General features: G+C 29.6%; 2 protein-coding genes across 4 annotated transcripts in view; one reads left to right on the forward strand and one right to left on the reverse strand.

The window, feature by feature from the left end:
* The window catches only part of LOC106467821, a 25,839-nt gene extending 19,127 nt beyond the window's left edge, over window positions 1-6,712 (forward strand). For both annotated transcript variants that reach the window (XM_022396011.1, XM_013928201.2), the window contains exons 5-6: window positions 2,617-2,644; window positions 5,341-6,712. In XM_022396011.1, coding sequence (XP_022251719.1) covers window positions 2,617-2,644; window positions 5,341-5,540 — 228 coding nt within the window. In that variant the 3' untranslated portion in view covers window positions 5,541-6,712. The remainder of the gene's footprint in view (window positions 1-2,616; window positions 2,645-5,340) is intronic.
* Window positions 6,713-13,641: 6,929 nt separating this feature from the next.
* The window catches only part of LOC106467820 (multiple coagulation factor deficiency protein 2 homolog), a 23,061-nt gene continuing 17,071 nt past the window's right edge, over window positions 13,642-19,631 (reverse strand). For both annotated transcript variants that reach the window (XM_013928200.2, XM_013928199.2), the window contains exon 4: window positions 13,642-14,180. In XM_013928200.2, the coding sequence (XP_013783654.1) occupies window positions 14,002-14,180 (179 nt within the window). In that variant the 3' untranslated portion in view covers window positions 13,642-14,001. The remainder of the gene's footprint in view (window positions 14,181-19,631) is intronic.

The following is a 19,631-nucleotide window of genomic DNA, read 5'->3' on the forward strand; positions in this document are numbered from 1 at the left end:
GTTAATGGATAATATATGCCCTGAAGTTTTGTATTTAACTCTGCTTTAATAAATTGCAGAAGTAGACCAGAAGTAGAATTAAATTTTCAAATAATATCAGTGCTTTTGTTTTGTTTTCTGGCTTTAATTTAGATTTCTAGAATTAATGTATAGAAATGTGCATTTATATTAATATAAAAAATAAATACATCTTTCAGATAATAAAAATTTTTAAATTATCTTATTAAAGGATTATTGTGGCAGAATGAATTAAGCATATATGTCTTGCCTTCACTTGATTTTAATAGAACAAATTAATTCTTTCAGAATCAAAATCTGATGTGCTGTATACCAAATATAGAATGTTGAGTATGTTATATTAAAACGATTTTACATTTGCAATTCAGAAAGAGGTGACAACCACAACTGCTCTAAAGTTGCTGTAGAACAGCATGTATCTAAAATATATTTTTACAGTGCTTGCTGTTTTATTTCATAGGTAGTGTAATATTATAAATGGAAAAGGAAGAGGCTAAGAAGAAATATATTTTTACAGTGCTTGCTATTTTATTTCATAGGTAGTGTAATACTACCAAAAATTTATTGTTTTGTGTGATGAGTATGCAACAGCCCTTACGATACAAAGTATTCATACATTCACATCAGGGATTTAGAATTTTCAAGACAGGGATATACTATGTACTTAATGGCATTGGAAAACAAAGGAATATTGATCAACTTGAGGTACCAGAACCATCGAGAAAGAAACCAACAACAAGTCATACTGCCACCATGGTAAACAAAGTGTGATATCTAGAAACAGATAAAAATCCAGAAATGCAAAGTTCAGTGGTAAAAGCCACATCACCCGGCAACAGTCTGCAATATATTAAAAAAGGATCTCTGCCTGTAAAAGCAGCACAAGTCTCATGTTGACAGGTTGCTTCCACAAAATTTTCCAAGAAAGGAAAACCAACTTTAGAAAACAGTATGAATGGTACCTAGTAGGGAGAAAAATGCAGTACATGGTGACACTCAGTGAAGCATATATACAAATGTATCAGGTTTTATGCCATTTTATACTGGTCATTAGATGAGAAGAAATTTAGAAAGTGGTGCACAGTATGCTGCAAAACTTTTTTAAAAGGAATTTATGATCATGGCTGAAGACTCTGCCAGGAGTGAGTTAGGGATCAGTGAATACAAAGAACAAGGTGAATTCAGCTTACTATCAGACCAATGTTCTGAACCCTTTGTACTGCCCAGAAATACCTACTTTGTACATAAATGAAGCCATGAGAGTATGGGTTCCCCAAGATAGTACTTCCAGTCATACCTACTGTTCAACCATTACATACCTAAAGCAGCTATTCATGCTATTCCATATGAAGACATATTGGTCAAATTGTCAGACGCAGTGCCTATGAAATTCTTTGCTATCATATTCTTACACAAAGATGGATTATGGAAAGCCAGCAGGGAGAAGTGTTGACATTTAGACATGACAGCCTTATGACAGAACCTTTGCAATGGAAATTACTCTGCAAAGCTATTGTCAAGATGCACATTCGTCAGATAGGGCATGACCAGACATGACGACATGAATTGTAACTATGTGTTGAGGCCCTAAAACCATTTTAATATAACATATAACCTTTGTACAATGTATTTATAATATCAGTATGAACAGTTAGAAAATAGCTGAAGCAAAATTTAATTGTTAGTGCATTGAAGAAACTAGAAGATGCACAGTGAGAGATTTATGAAAGTTGTTTTTTTTCCCCTAAATATGCCAGTGACAATATAAAGATTGAAAGCACATAAAAATATAATTATCCATGTCCACTGGGCTTGATTATTTAAGTAACAGTTTATTTTCTATTTTAGTTTTTTTTATATAAAAAAAGCAGTAAGTAATGTGACTTAATATAAGTTTGTCTATGTTGAAAATGTGTATAATGACTGATGAGATTTGAAAATGAAATGCAACTGTAGATTTAATGTTTTACCAGTGAAATATATATATATATATATTTATATATATAGTATTTTTGCTTTTGTCCTAAATATGCTTGTAATGACTGAAATAATAGAGACTGTATACCCTATGTAATGAAAGAGGAAACTGGAGAAATCCCATCCATACCCCTAGTGGCCACCCCTATTAACTGATCTATATCTAGCTAGCAGTGAGCTATGAAATCTATATATTTTGAAAGAAAAATAACTTCTTCTTAACACATCTCGATTCATCTCTAGTTGATTTAGCCATATTTGACAGGTCCAAATGCAAACAAACAAGTAACTTCTCTCAAATTATAATAGGATTTAATCAACTTGTAGTATGCTACTGTGTGTGGAGCATGAGAAATCAGATAAAAATACATAAAATAAAAGAATTTACAATTGAATATTGTACAATTTTATCTTCACATATCTCTACTTTTATTTTAACACAGAACTTCTTCAAGCTAGCTTAAGTTTTGTGTGTTCATGTGATATTTTTATTGAGACTAGCTAACGTAATTAACATCAGTAATAATGAAACTATAACGTATATTTAATATAAATAATCATTATTTGCTGTTTAGTAATTAATTTATACAGATAATAGTAATTAATTTTTTTTTCTTACAGCGTTCTATGAGGGAGGTTTACAATTATAGTGAGTATATGGATCTATACTTAATAAATAAAATATTGTTAGAGCAAATTCTTTACATGAATTAACAAACAAGATTAACAGTGCTACAAAAAAAAGTAAAGATCTAATTCCAGGTGCATGTCAGTTATTTCTGTATCAAAAAAATACAAATAATATGGTATACAGCTTCTCTGGCCAATTTTTTCACTAAGTATAAAAAATGTTCAAATAGTATTTATTTATTGAACATTAGCTTAGACTAAGTAATAGACTGTAAATCTTTCTTCATTGACTTCCAGTAATAAAAACGTAGTCAATGCTTGAATTCAGTGATCAGCTGTTGATACTTAACCCTTATCTATATACAATTACAACGTTACTTTCAGATAGTTTAAGTCTTAAACACAAATGATCTCACAAGTAAATGTGTATATGAAATACACATATTTAAATAAAGCCACCAATCATGATTTTTTATCTCTACCTTTGTATTTTTTCTTTCTGATATTTCCATGTATTTTTCCTTAGTATCAGTTAATTTCTGAAACAATTAAGTTAATCAATTCCTTCTAGGAAATTATTATTGAACTATAATTGTAATTTGTTTGTACTTGTAGTATCAAATGTAGCCTGAAATAATTATTTTAAGGACAATTAGACCTGTTGGTCCATCCAAGCTGTCCCGTCCACTATACTAAAATACAAAACAAAAATAAAACACTCAAAGTCAGCCCTAATCATTCAACTATTTATCAACTCTTCCATTAAATTAACTGCATCTACCACATCTGAAGGCAACACATTTCAAAGGCCAACCAACTTGTTAGAAAAATAAAGATGACTCCTACTCTTCTAAAATTTATTCTTGTGTCCCCCTAGTCCTTCCAGTAAGTATGAAAAAAAGATAATGCATCAACCCTATAAATTCCCTTAACAATCTTAAACACCTCAACCAGATTCCCTCCCACACATATATTTTCCAGGAATATAATTCTTGTAATAGAAACTAGACAAAACTTACTGCAAGTTAGTGATACAACAAATTTTGTATTGAATTATTAATTGGACAAAAGACACATATCAATTAAGATATATATTCACTTCTGTTGTACAAGCTAAAGCTTATAAATTTGGGCAATAGAATTATTGGTACAAGTTAATTTTTAGTTTTATTAAGACAAACTTTTGTTTGTAAACTTGGACAACCAAAAGCAAGTATTAGTACAGTAGCTTTTATTGCACAAACTGCTGTTAACATAATTGGGCAACAGAAGCAAGAATAAATACAGATTAAATCTTGCTCTTACCATATAAATTATTGTTAATAATCTCGGGTAACAGAAGCAAGTATCTGTATGGATCAAATCTTGCTTTTATTGCATACACTATTATTAGTGACTTCAGGCAACAGAAGTAAGTATCATTACAGAGTAACTTTGGCTTTTATTGCATAAACTATTGTTATTGACTGACTTCAGGCAACAGAAGTAAGTATCATTACAAATTAACTTTGGCCTTTATTGCATAAACTATTGTTATTGACTGACTTCAGGCAACGGAAGTAAGTATCATTACAGAGTAACTTTGGCCTTTATTGCATAAACTATTGTTGTTGACTGACTTCAGGCAACAGAAGTAAGTATCATTACAGAGTAACTTTGGCTTTTATTGCATAAACTATTGTTAGTGATCTTGGGCAACAGAAGTAAGAATCAGTACAGATTAATTTTTGATTTGATTGTACCAGTTACTTGAAGTAAACTTTCATTGGTATGTAGCTGTAAATTCTTACATAACTTGAACAGTAAATCATTGTATATCTAACAGTAATTTCTTTCATACATTCTTTTTTTTTTTTCATTTCAAATTAAAATCAAAGCTCAACACAAAGACATTTAATAGGATGGAAATAAATGCATATTTTAATGTATGTTTATTTGGTAAACTTAAAAAAGAAAAATTTGAATTGTTTACCTACAAAAATTGTTATTTGCTCTGTAAGCCATGTTCAGTAAATGTATTAAAGTGTAAAAGCTTGAAAGGGCATGAAGGTAATAATTTTTTATTATTATTATTGATGTTTAGAACAAGCATGTAAATCACAGTTTGTAGAAACATTTAAAGGCTTGTTATTCCACACATGCTTAATTGGATTGCAGGAAATTTTGTTTAACTTATGAACTTAAAATATCAACAATATATACTTAAAAGTGCTTTTAAATGTATTTTAAAGATGAAAAACTGCTTTAGTGCAAAGATTATATTGTAAGAGAAATTAACTGCACATCTGATGTGCCACTTATGAATTGCTTTCAGTTTTTAAATGACTAATAGCATGTTTGCCATATAAAAACATTTGTCATTCGATTTATGATTTTCAAGTTTTTTGATAAGTTTGAAATGTAGAAGCAGTTTAGAACACATGAGATTACCAAATTGTACATTGAACCTAATACTAAATTACCTGGGTTCTGTTTTACTTACTTATTTACTTGAGAGCTAGTTTTTATTTCCTACTCCAATAGCAATCTTTCTTCAGTTATATATATATATACTAAAAAAATTACCTGTACAGCTTAGTTGAACTGTTTAGAGCAGATGATGGCCAAAGATACAATACTTGTATCCTTAAAAATTTTCATTGAATAAAACGTACACATTTATATAGTTTTCTTGTTGAAACGTTTGTCATATAACATTGTTTTTCTGTATTCTAGTATCCGCACATCCCCAATTTGGCATCACAATTGACTGCTTCACTTTTGCAAATATATCCATTTCACATACACCGTATGAAATACAGCGTCATGCGTACTCAGGAAGAAGAGGTTCAAGTCTCTCCCCTGCTGGACAGTCAGTAAGAACCCTTTCGTTGGGTGTAGGTGACAGTGTATACAAAGAAGAACCTCTTTCATAAACTCTTTTAAGAGAAAGACATTATGAAAAACAAAAGTAGAAAGAAATGAAGGCACTAATGACTTATCACAAATGCTTATTTTCATAAGCAACAAGAAGGAATGAATAATGATTTTATCTGAGGCATGCTATCTCTGCATAAGGACTGTTTGGTGCATGTATTCTATGAATAAATTATGTTTATTACTCTTTTAGCCTGATGACACCCCATAAATTAGATTGACAATCTGTAAATATAAAAAGATTTTAACATGAATTTACTCATTTCAAAATTGCATGCCTTCTGCATGGTACAAAAAATAATCCAAACAAGAAAAGACCAAGTGTTTATGCATGTAAGAGGGAAGAAACAGTGAACTTGATTTAAAGTGAGAAAAGTGCCCATCATTGTGACTGGCTTTTAATGAATCTTCAGTGAAGTAAAAAAGTTATTATTTTTTGTGCATAGGCTAGAATATCTTGTAGCTTTGTACTTACTCTGTTGAAATATTTGAATACCATTTATGTTCTAATATTTTTGTACTAGTTACTACTAACTTCTGACACATACTGAAAACTAGACAGTTGCACAGATTGGAAACCATGAAATTTTATCTTTTTTAAAATTTTTAATTGACAACTGTTTTTAAATTTAAAATTTAGAGAGTTTTCATATACTAAGTTTTGTTAATTTAATGAGTCAACAAAATTTCTCCAAACAAAAGACCAAAAACAAACATAAATTGTAATATTTTATTAACAAAGAGAAACATTGGACTATCATATTTAGTAGTTTTCTATATAAATTTTACATGTCTTGCATACGACATTACAAAACAAGATTGCTACTTTTGATAAAAACTCTACTCTTAACATGTTCATAGTTATATCTATGTAGATCTTCACTCATCTATTACTTACTTAGTACATTTGTTTTCCAGTTTATAATGGAAAGTCTCCAGGCATTTTTAGACAATTTACATTATAATAATGTATAAAGAGTTACATTTTAAACTTTTGAATAGCTAATGAGGCTTCCTGATGTATATACTACAAAGAGATATATTTTTTACTTTGTGTTGTTGTTGATCTTCAGAGAATTGTTGAAGTGGTATTAATTTATATATTTTCCACATAAACAAATACTTTCTAAATAATTCTTCAAGGCCCGGCATGGCCAGGTGGTTAGGGCACTCGACTTGCAATCTGAGGGTCGCAGGTTCGAATCCCCATCCCACCAAACATACTCGCCCTTTCAGCCGTGGGGGAGTTATAATGTGACGATCAATCCCCGTCCCACCAAACATGCTCGCCCTTTCAGCCGTGGGGGAGTTATAATGTGACGATCAATCCCACTATTCATTGGTAAAAGTGTAGCCCAAGAGTTGGCAGTGGGTGGTGATGACTAGCTGCCTTCCCTCTAGTCTTACACTGCTAAATTAGGGACGGCTAGTGCAGATAGCCCTCGTGTAGCTTTGTGCGAAATTCAAAAACAAACAAATAATTTTTCAGGTTTATATATTATTTAAGTAGAGCTAGATGAAAGATATTTCAATAAATTTCTATATTTTAGCTAAACTTAAGGGTATTCCCTCTACTTCTTTAACAAAAGAGTTCATCATTCTAACAAGTAAAGAACATGGTGTCTCTGTTAATTTATGAAGACACTGGAAGTGTTTATAAACAGGAGAAAGGTAAGCCTTCTTAGAAGGTTTAAAGATTTTAAAAACTGAAGAATAAATAGGGAATTGTTGCTCAGAACTTCTCTACGTTTCAGTAACGAGTCTGTAGTGCACACGTACATGAGATGCACCCAATGAAATTGCTTTAGACATTTCTAAAAAGTTACTGGATGTGTAGAATTTCCTTTAATATATTTTTCCATTGTATGTATGTGATATAGACTACTTATATGTTAGCATAAAAGATTTAAAATACAATAGTTTTAATAAACACCTTTATATTGTATATATAAGTAAGAGAAAGAACTCAGATTTGATTAATGACAATAATCTTGGGCAGTGTTCTGAACCAAAAAAATAGAGAAACAAACCAAGGATGGCTAGTGAGAAATTAATTATCACATGTTCTTATTGTCATCATATAATGTACTTCATCAAAAAAATAGAGAAACAAACCAAGGATGGCTAGTGAGAAATTAATTATCACATGTTCTTATTGTCATCATATAATGTACTTCATCTAGGCAAAATAGAAAAGATTGAGGTTTCTTGGACACAATTTATTTTATTAGTTGATTTTAAAATAGTTATAGTAGTAAAAAAGTACTTAGTGTTTTATACTATATGACAATATGATATTGTTGATTGCTTATTCATATTGTTGAAGGATTAAACCCCATTTTTCTAAACATTTTAACATTGGTATACATGTACATATATTACTTTCATTAATTTATCACATCACTTGACTGCAGCATTTAAATTGAAGATCTTCATTAATGAGATGTAACAACGATGAATAGTTACTGTTTAATTAGAATATATTTATTGCACCTTAATGTGTGAATGTTGTCATTCTGAAATCTTTGACTCTCATGATTAAATGGTATATTTTGAAATGATTAGAGTTTAGGTTTCATGATTGAATGTGCTGAAAATAAATGAGGCATTTTTCTCATCATTCTCTTTGGTTTGATAATGTCTTTAGTAACTGCAACCAGTTTTTTAGCTATCATATATGTTTCAAGTGCACAGTAGAGACAGTTTAGACTAATGAAAAATAGGACAACTTGGTAATTTTATTTTTTTTACTTTTAGGATAAAACTGTTTAAGATTGACACGTACAGGTGACTGAACTTGATCTTTGTCATATGGTTTTAGTTACTAGAGCAATGTAAGAAATATTTGTTATTGACATTAATGTATGATGTTAATAGAAAATGAAAATAGTACACTACTAGACTCCCAGTGTTTTGCCCTTAAGGCTTTATCAAGAAAACATGAGTCAGAACTTAAATAAGAAATAGCATACCAGATGTAAAGATAAAACTGTAAAATAAAGTGAGTGTTGAAAGTTCTAAAGCAACATGATAAAATTTATTCAACAATATTACTGGAGAAAATATTTTAAAAACTCTTTGAAACATTGAAAAAAGTTTCTTAAGTGTTTTTACTATATATTCTTGGTTTTTTTGTGCACTTGTATTTCCTCACACAAAATTTATGTAGATATCCTGTTCATTATTGTTAGTTTGCCCCTTAAGTCATTTACTGCATTATATACTTCACTTGATAATTTAAATACTTTCGTGGATAAAGCCTTGTAAAAAAATGTGTATTGGAACTAAATCATTTATCAGTTTGGGATTTGGCAGTGTCTCCTATTTTTAGGAAAGCATCACATGGTTTAAAAAGTACTCTAGGTATAATGTTAGTTTTTGATGTAGCCCACTTGAAAATTTGCTTATTTTACTAAAAAAAAAGCGACACAAAAATAATGTAGATAATACCACATAGTGGTCAGAAAATATTATATGAATAGGCTCTAATGCAAACTATTTTCTTATTAACTCTATTAATGAAAATGTTTGAAATCATATTTGGTTTTTTACTTCTTAAAGCTTATGTTCAGCTACATTAACTTGTAGGTAAAATATTTTATACTTTAAAAATGAAAGATATTGCCATGTTTAATCATGTATTTCCAAGTTGGCATTGTTATGTTTTATATTTTAATGCATTAAATGAATGTGTGCCATTTTCTCAGTTTCTATAATAGACATTGTACAGTGTTGCCTCTATTTAAATTTTAAAATGTATTTCTTTAGTGATACATTCATTTAGTGAAGAATTCACTTCACCACTGTTTGTAGGTTTTCTTAGTTATTTAGTACAACATAGCTTATCAAAATTACTATGTAACTTTCTCATCCAAGCCAACTGTGTGTAATATATTATCTAGTAGCTTGTGTTTATTTGCAAAGAAAACATTTTTCATGTTAATTGTCAGTGTGTTTTTATACTTTTTTTTTTTAGGGTTCTGTTTCAGTAATTTGTATGCATCAGCTATTACATCATGGTGGCAAGCAGTTGCTAAAATTCCCAATTAATATCTTGTTTGAATAGCCAGGCAACTTTCCAGGACTTATTCATGGGGAATAACTGTTCTAATGTATTTCAGTAAAGTCTAGTAGTACTCATATATTTTGATTTTCTTTTATTTGTTCAAAAACATTTTAGAATAATTTTCTAAATAGTTTCAAAATATAGATATGTTCAAATTTTACTATCTTATTCTGCAACTCACTTCATGTAACCTGTATTTTGGGAATCAGTGTTGTAAGGAATTATATTTGTAAGATTGTTGTACTAATATGTAATAGCTGTAAGGTGTGTTTATTATTAACCATTTTAAAACATTTCATGATGTTTTTTTAATTACTTTGAAAAAAATCTCAGTTAAGATTTTATATTTCTAAATTTTAGAATGACTAAATGTTTTTTAAAATTTATATTCAAACTATGTTCTGTTGTATGATTGTTACAGATTTTTTTAAAAACCTGTTTGTGTAGAGTACCAATGTACAATAAAAAAAACGAATATAAAACAGCTATATCTTGTTTTCCTAGATCAGAATATTTGCTTTTAAAACAATAGTAAATAATATGTGTACAAGAACAGTACCATTCTTGACCTCTACTCTTCTCATGATCCTGATTCCAAAATAGTAGCCATTTTAAGGTTGCTTTAAATATATATATATATATCTACAAGAAACTTATTGTTTTTGTTTTAACTGCTATTTACTGCCATGGTGAAAAAATCTCGAACAGTAGTTACTAGCTGTGTAGGTATGTATTTTTACAGCAGAAAAGCCAGGAAATGAATAAATGACAGGATTATTGTGTAGAAGTCACTGAGCTTCAGTTGTAGAGTACTGTGTTAATACACATGGTTCTTGGTATACTACAACAAAAAAACAATCTTTATGCAGAAATTCAAAAACAAATATTAGATTTATATTTTTTGTCACATTTTGGTGATTAAGTTATAACCACGGTCAGTATGAATTCACTGTAACTCAATAACTTTTGAAAAAAAAATTTACAGATTCAATCTATTTTTCTGGGAAAATAAATAATCTTGCTGCCAATTATGGGCTTCATAGTTGTGCATATCACAACTCTTCAAAACTATTGTGTCTACAGATTAATTTTTGTTTAGTTATTTAAGATAATAAAGAACTATTATAATATGTGGTAACCATTAGCTTTATCTCCTGTAAGTTTTTAACTATAGTTCGTTGTATAGTATTACATCATTAGTTTTAGTTATACTAGTTTCCCAAATTACTTTCTTGCTTCCTTTTCTAAATGTTTTCTTATTAGTTCAAACTTTCTTAAATTCTATAGCGTGTAGTATGCAAATGCATACATATTTCTTATGCGATATAGTTAACTTTAAAGTTCAAAGGAATATTTCAAAATTTTAGCACATGCATGGTTCCAGACGTGTATAGTTTTAACAGCTAATCTGCTTTAACTGTAGTTGCCCATTGTTCTGGATCATTCCATGTTAGTGTTACAAGAAATTTAAAATTTTTATAACCAATAGAAAAAGTGCTGCCTAGAGGGTATAAGCTTCTTCAGTTATTTTATAATGGAATGATCAAAGGTGACAAGTTTCATACGTGTTCTAATAGTGGGTAGATCTTACAGAATTAACAGATTTTATGGGTAGCGAGTTATTCTATAGCAACAATAGTTAATTATACCCATTATCTCTTTAAGGTTCCTTTTAATTAACAGTATTGGTTATGATATTTATGAAAATAACTTTTTTAATATTATATAGATTTTTTCACATTTTTAGCTTAATTTATGAATTTAAGACTAACCTAAATCTACTAATCTGGCTGAGCAAAGTATAACTTTTACCATTGTGTGGTAGTTCTTACATGGACACCTACTGAAAGAGTAATACTTTAACCATAGTGTTGATTACAATATTTTATATATCTATTTTTATTACATTTTGGTGTTTATTATTTTACTACAGTTATTATTCTACATACTATTTCACATTATTAGTTTAGTTTATGTATTTAGGATTAACCTAAATGTAATAAGCTGGCTGAGCAATGTATAACGTTTACCACATTGTAGTAGTTCTCACTTGGACATCAGCCTAACAAGTAAAATTTTAACACAGTCTATTTAGGTTATCCTATTATAATGATTATTCAGCATTGTTAGCTTCGTATATAGCTTTAGGACTATGTTATTGCTTACAACCAAAACTACAGTGAACAGTAAGGGTACCCAAGTGATGAAACAATCTAAGAATTACAAGTAATATAGTTTCAACATTATATTTATTTCGGTTTGTACAGTTTCCTTAATAAAAACCTGTAAACTCTGTTGATATTTATGCTTGTCACAAGACATTAGTGTTAGGCCTATTATATTTTTAAACACTACATTTTTTTATCTAGTCCCTTGGAGATTTCCAAGAATTAGACGAGCGTATAATAATAGTATTCCAACCACACTATCTTCACCAAATCCACTGCCGACGACGTGTTCCATTCAATTCAGAGCTCTTCAGGCTGGATGGGATACTAATATCATATGGCATGTATAATTATAATATGATTCACAAGCTTATAGAAGGTGTTCCTACCATAATACTTGTAACAGATGGCTTATATAAAAAGTGTTCAGAACACTGCTGTGTTTGTTGTATTACAGCCAGCCTGAAGAGCTTTGGATTGAGCTAAACACATTGTCAACAATGGATATGGCAAAAATAGTGTGGTTGGAATAATTATTATTATTATACACTCTTCTAATTATTGAAAATCCTTAAGGGGCTAGATAAAGAATGTAGCATTTAAAAATAAAATGGGTCTCACATTAATGTCTTATTACAAATATAATTATAATCATGCTTTGCCAACTTGTAAAAGGTCTTCACTTTATAACAAATGTAGTAGTAGTAATGTTCATTTGGTTAAAGCCAAGAATTATATTTTTTGTTTCTTCACTAACCATCATATCTACTTATAGAATATATTTCTACATCTTGAAATAATAAAAAAACTGCTGTTAAGTTAACTGTACTTTTGACATGTTTCAAACTTATGTTTACTTTTCATTCTTTGTACAATGATTTTACATGGTAAAGGTGGTCTAACCATTCCCTGTTTAACCACAATTTTTATTCATGAAAAAATAATACACATAGATTATTTAAGAATACAAAACTATTGGCCTTATGAAAAAGAAAAACAATAAATTAGTTATTTCACAATTAATGTAATTTTATAAATTCTGAATGAGACCATGATGTGGACAATTAATTACTGTAGCGACAAATAAACACTCAAAGTATGTGTGTTTACTTAATCCTCTAAATTTGGTGTTTGACAATTTTCTTATATAAATTTATGTTCACACACAAAAATATGCTAAGATATTACTGAAAATATTGCCAATAGTTCCAACGATTTAAACAAAAGATGAGATTACCTATGTTTAAAATTATGTAGTTCTTTCACAAATTATTTTCTGTTCAGATCTGAGCCCATAGAGCAGAACGTAAAGATTAAATAAATGAGTTACATTTGTATGAAGTGATTAGATCTTTGAGACAGGTCTAAGAATAGGGAGAGCTGTTTATCTGTATTGCATTTTAAAAAATAGATTACATGATCTAGAGTTTAGAAGACTGTTTACATTTACTTAGAACTGAAGAAGGTACTATGACTGGAAAATTTCTTGCTTTTACAAGATAAAAGAATAACAGGTTGGCTAAATGTTTCAAAGAGAAAGTTCATAAACAATTAGCTGTTTCTAAAAGTAGCTTTAAAAATGTATAAAGGTACAAAATATAATATTTCTTCATATATCTGTACAAATCCTTCCGGCAACCTTCAGAATGAACAGATCACTAAAGTATTTCATTCTGTATAACTCTTAATGGTGTTTCTTAAATGACAAATTACTTTTGATTTCAAGACTTTTAGAACATCTCTACATGGGCTGACAGCTGACATTTGTACTCTATTTATTAAATTATCAGAGACAAGTTTGTGTGTTCACCATTGTGTATCAATAAACATTTATTAAACTGTCACAAAAAAAAAGACAGAATATCATTTCCTTGAAGATTCACAAAAGAGTAACTACATTTTAATCTTTAATATGCTCCTCATCCTTACAAAACATGTTGATATAAAATAGTTGCCGATATACAAAGTAGTGTGTAAAAATATACAGGAAAAGTTAAATATTAAGTAATAAGGCCACTTATAACAGAACAAAACAAAAAATACTACTCAAATTTTGTATTAAAAGAATAAAAATGCTAATACTTATGTACATTTTGAAAAAATATAAGTGTTTGTTCATACTATTGTTAGTTACACATTTTACATAATGGAAGAAAAAATAAACCCCTCAAAAAACATTTACCTACAAAAAAACAAGCTTATCCTACACCTATATTTAGAGAAGAACTATTGAAAACTTCGTGATTTTTGTGCTGCTATAAATTCTGGGTAATCTATAAATCCATCTTTATTTCTGTCATCTATATTCAAGATTGGGTCAATCATCTGTGAAAGTTCCTGGTCAGTGAAGATTTTAGTTGTTCCTTGTGGTGGAGCATTTTGTCCTAAGTGTTTGCTCTCTTCAACTGTAAGAAATTGGTTTATTTGTATTCATGGTATCAATTTTGAGACAGAATAAAAAAGTTTTTAAAATAAAAAGTAACTTAACAACCTACCGTATTTTTTGGAATATAAGACGCACCAGCGTATAAGATGCACCCTTATTTTGAAGACAAAGTTTTGGGGAAAAAAAAGCTACAGTCTCATTTAAAAGATTTTTATTGAACAAAAATTCAATTTGATACTTTAAAAATTAGTATATATTGTTCTAAACACAAAAGAGTTCAAAATAAGAAAATACTGTAAATCAAAAAAAAGCTATTATGCACTATTTATGATAAATGAAATCCATATATTTTTAGTTTTATGAAAAATATAATAAATCCAGAAATTTTTGTCTTAACTAATAAGCATATGGATGTTTTAATCGGTATAAATAATCGAGCAAAATATTTTATTAACACTATTTATCCAATGGAATTAGAAACTTAAAACTTCTATTTCCAAAGTAGAGGAATATTATTTAGATCTAGAAATTAAAATAACTAATCAAAATATTTAAGTTCAATGTTTTTGATAAAAGGAAAAACATTTTTTCTATTCCAATAACAAAAACAGATGGTCATGTGGCTAAAACAACCTGCTGCAGGACACACTGCAAGTTATTAACAGGAATGATAGTTTAGCGATATACCACCTTCTGTATCTCAGACTGTGGTAATCCAAATTATCAAATATTTTCAGTGGATGTGCTCTACTGGACTCTTATTTCACATAGAAAATTAAGGTTATCCAATTTTGATCAAGTTTCTTCTTCTTTTTCCTTCACACCAAAATTACGGAAACTTTATTTGATAGAAAAACATACTTAACTTTTATCGATTTTTTTTAAATTTGATACACCGATAGATCTTTTCAATCTACAATAAGGAGTCTCATTTGGTGTAAATATAAGCCACATTTGCAAAGTTATTCAACAAAAACTGCTCAAATTTGACAAAATTATTGTGTATGCCTATGCAAAAAGTCACGTGAGCTGTCAGTCTAACATTTTTACTACAGCTTCACATAAGAGTAAAAGTGAACCATTTAGTTTTTGTCATTCAGATTAAAAACACCTTAGATGTGAAATACAAGGTATAGCCAAAAAAAGGATTAAGTGTGTGACTTAAAGGAATAAAATCAAAATTGGTAGCCAAACTGGTATCTACACTTGTATCACTGATACAGCAAATATTCATTCATTAGTTATAATGATATAAATATAGCTGCTAATTTTGATTTTATTCCTTTAAGTTGCACACTTTATCTTTTTTGGTCACACGTTTTTCATACCTAAGGTGTTTCTGATTAGATACGGTCTATCCTCTCCTAATTATTATAAGTATTATAACTTCAGAATTGATTAGATTCTGTAAAATTTGAAATAAATTACAATATTTCTTGATTATTGTTGAAATATTGATGCAAAAATTAATATTTAATAGATTTACTATATATAAAAAAAACAACAAAAAAACATTAAATAATATTATTAAAATACTTTGTGGTAAATACAAAATATATTACATAAATATAAAGAAATAAGAATTAAAAATATTTTGCTAAAAATGTCCAATAGGTATTTTCTGTTTTTATTAATGTCCTTTAAACAACTTGGCACTATTTTTCATTTGTGCATGAACACCATCATAGCACATAAAACATTTTGTACAAAGGTAGAAAAAATCCAAAAATTAGTAGTTACAGTGGACTTAATGGCTGGAAGTTGGGAGTTATACTAGTTTAGATAACCTGGTTAGGTTTTCACAGTTATATACTAGTATAATTTGTTTTATATACTACTAATTAACTTGTTAATTTGGGCCTTTACTACTATAATGGAGGTTGGAATGCCAATGTCAGGAGACAAGGTTGCCTTAATTACCCCCCAGTGGTAGGACCTTATTTCCATTTTCCTTTCATTTCATATTTCTTTGAAGAGTAGTCATCCTCCCCCAAATATCTGTGGGCAATGAATGGCGATATAGATGCAAGACGTTGATGGCTTGAACACCCAGATCTTGCTCTCCTCACTTATTCTTCAACACAAGTGATTAGCAAACAAAGGTTAAGGCTGGAAGATGGGGTATTCCCACCACAATGTGGGTCCTACTTCTGCAGTCACCTCCAAAACCCAGGGCACATCTTATATCCGACATTATAGCCTATGCCCTGGTAATCTTTCTAATAATTTATGTTACAGTTGTTTTGTTTTTATTTATTAAGGCCCCTTTTGATAATTAAAATGTTTTTCAACACAGGTTTGGATTTGCTATCCTTCCTTTTGATGTTAATATTTACTTGAGTATCACAATAGTGTTTTTGCATATACACACACACACACACATGTATTTTTTTTCTTTTGGATTCTTATGGATACACATTACATTTGGAGCAACTTCTAAAGATAAAAACTTGTCAGGTATATATTTATACACACAAAGTTATAATATCGGACAAGTTTATTTAATTTTATTTCAAGCTTGAATTATTTGAACAGATGATAAATCACAGTCCAAGAGTTAAAGAACCGACAGTTTTACCGCTTTATTCCCGCACAAGCCGCTTCTCCAAATCTACGAATGTCATCGTAATCTCTGTCAAGTGGGCCAGTGGGAGTATAAACCTAAAAGATAAAAAACATTCTTTGTCACAATGTTACACACGATAATACAAGTTTAGACCCAGTTATCAGATAATACACCACACTGTAAAAAGATACTTCATTGGACTTTACTCCAACAAAAGAAATATTTCTTCTAATATCACATGTATATGCAATACAATACTAATGTTAAAGAAAACCACTCAAGAGAAGAACTAAACAACAGGAGTACTTTAAGTTGGTTAAAGTCCAACAGAAGATGCTTTAAGAAATACAGATTAAAAAAAACTTCAACAGAACATTTACACTTTCTTCATTTTTAATCTCTTTCTAAACTTCAATAAGCAACTCAATGTATTATTATTTTAGAACAATGTGGGACAATGACCAAGGTTATCCTTACAATAATTCACTATGCATTTTACATCATGATTTTAAGAAATTACCTGGACTGCTCCAAAGAATTATTATTTTTAGAAAACAAAAACTTGCAAGAGTCATTTTACACAGCACGGTTAGATACGTGATAATGTTTCTAAAATGAACGTTTTATCAGTTATACATAATTCATCTTAAACCAGGATCTTTCAGAGATACTTCTATCACATACTTTTAAATCAATTACCAATTTCATGGAATTTTCTAATTTATGAAAAGTGCTGTTTAAATACAACAAAAATAATATTAGTAGCTAAATTGTAGATCTAAAATCCTGTGAGTAATAGTACTTGTCACAGTATTACATAGCACCAACACACGGTTCTACAGAAACCTCATACTTTTAAACTTTGAAATTTAAACAGACAAATATCTGGAAATATTATAATGTATATTAGAGTAAGTGAAAAAACAACACTATATTCAGCATTTATTTGATACAATCCAGAAGCTGTAGAATCTATCAACAAGGCGAGTCTAATCCACCCACTAAAAGTTGTACCCAAGAAATAGATGGAATACTTACCAGGCGTTTCGTTAGCATGTTTTCAGGCAAAGCAATTACAGCTACCTCGCCTTCCGCCTCATCCACCTGCAAGAAACAAAGAGCAACTTTGCAATATTCACCTTACGTGGAGTTACAAAAATATATTAAAAATGCTGCTATATTACTGTCTTAAAAAGGAGATCACTTCAGTCGGGAAGTGACTTACCTCATCAAAAATCAAGAGCATGAGTATTAAAAAAAGGACAGCAGCTTATAATTTTAACAACCAGGTGATTATCATCAAATTTCATGTTATGTACCATATTTTTCAGTGTATAAGACGCACTTTTTTTTTTACCCCAAAATTTGCTTTGTCAGAATCTGCTTGCGTCCTATACACCGAAGTTATGAATAATATATATGTATATATACAAACCATGTGTAAATATATTTAAATAGGCATGCATAGTTTAGTTCAATTGAATGTGTTATTTATAACAATAATAGCTTTTTTTTCTTTTAAAAACATAACTATTTATAATGTTCCATAAATAATAAAAAAATAAATTACAGTGAAAGCAATGAAGATTTTGTAGGTTTTGAACCAAACTAAATAACAGTAAATGTTCAATAATTAGTCTTAATAATTAGTCAATAATTAGTCTTAATTACATAAAAACAAAGAATAAACGAGTCAAGAGCTCTATACTACAGATGAGTTTTCTAAAATTTAGAGTAATTATCTTGGGGGGTGGAGAAATCAAAGATTTATGTCACAAGTACACGGAAACATCTGCGACTCCGTGTTTCAGATGAGCTTTTTTTTTTTACATACTGAACATTTAATTTTCAAATTAAACAAAACTACTGAAAATTTGCATACCTTTCAAATTTCAGCAACTTTTTTTGACACCAAAATGTTGGGTGTTGACAAATTTACTAGTGTAGATTCAATAAAATTAGACTGGTATAACTTTCATTTCAACAGTAACTCTGAACAGCAGGTATAGAGTAGCTGCTATTGATGTTTAAACCTCAACGGCAATTTTTCTTCTCCCCCACACGCTCATTAAAAACTTGTAATTTTAGTGAATAAATGAAAAAATCTGAATGATGTACAGACTTCATTTATTATTTGTTCCACTACAGTAGAATATGGTTTTGTCAAATCACAAATGTTAGGACTAACTTGGGTAAGCAAACCAAAGAGATACGTTAGGCCTCTTTATCCATTGTTGGGGTGCAAACAATTTACAGAAGTTTACATCAACTTCAATAAACTTTCGTAAACCTGAAGTTAGTTTACAGTGAGAATATCCCATACTTTGTGCTCATTTTATTATAGATACAGGCATTTGTCTCTTTTGAAGTGGCAAATAAGCACATATACATGAATATGTGTGCGTATGGACACACACAAAATTCTGCATTCCAATTGTGATATATTGTGTAAGAAGGAAACATTGCCTCTTTGATGATGAAAATAGAATATTTTGAAACAAATGGTCTGATTGCACAGTAACTTTTTTTTTCTCTTTCAGAGCATTGAAAGCTGGAGCAAAGCGTCCTCTGCTAGCTCTTTCAACACAAACTGGAGGAATGCAGTTTTATGACCTTGTCACAATTTTGGGTGCATTGGAGGCTCTTTATGTGGTAACTGATTTGTTACAAATATTTTATAATTATCTGTAACCAAAATATGTACAATATATGAGGATAAAGGAAAACTTAGAATTCTCTCATGTTCTTTTTTGTTGTTGTTTTTAGTCTCGAGTCTAACTGATCTCCTTGGAAAATTCTACTTGAACCCTCAAACAGTCGCACATTGGCTCCCATGTTTGTCTGACTTTGTAATTAATTTTGTTTTGATATATACACACACACACACACACACACACACACACA

This window comes from Limulus polyphemus, unplaced genomic scaffold (genome assembly GCF_000517525.1).
Source record: "Limulus polyphemus unplaced genomic scaffold, Limulus_polyphemus-2.1.2 Scaffold2753, whole genome shotgun sequence".
Taxonomy (NCBI): Eukaryota; Metazoa; Arthropoda; class Merostomata; order Xiphosura; family Limulidae; genus Limulus; species Limulus polyphemus.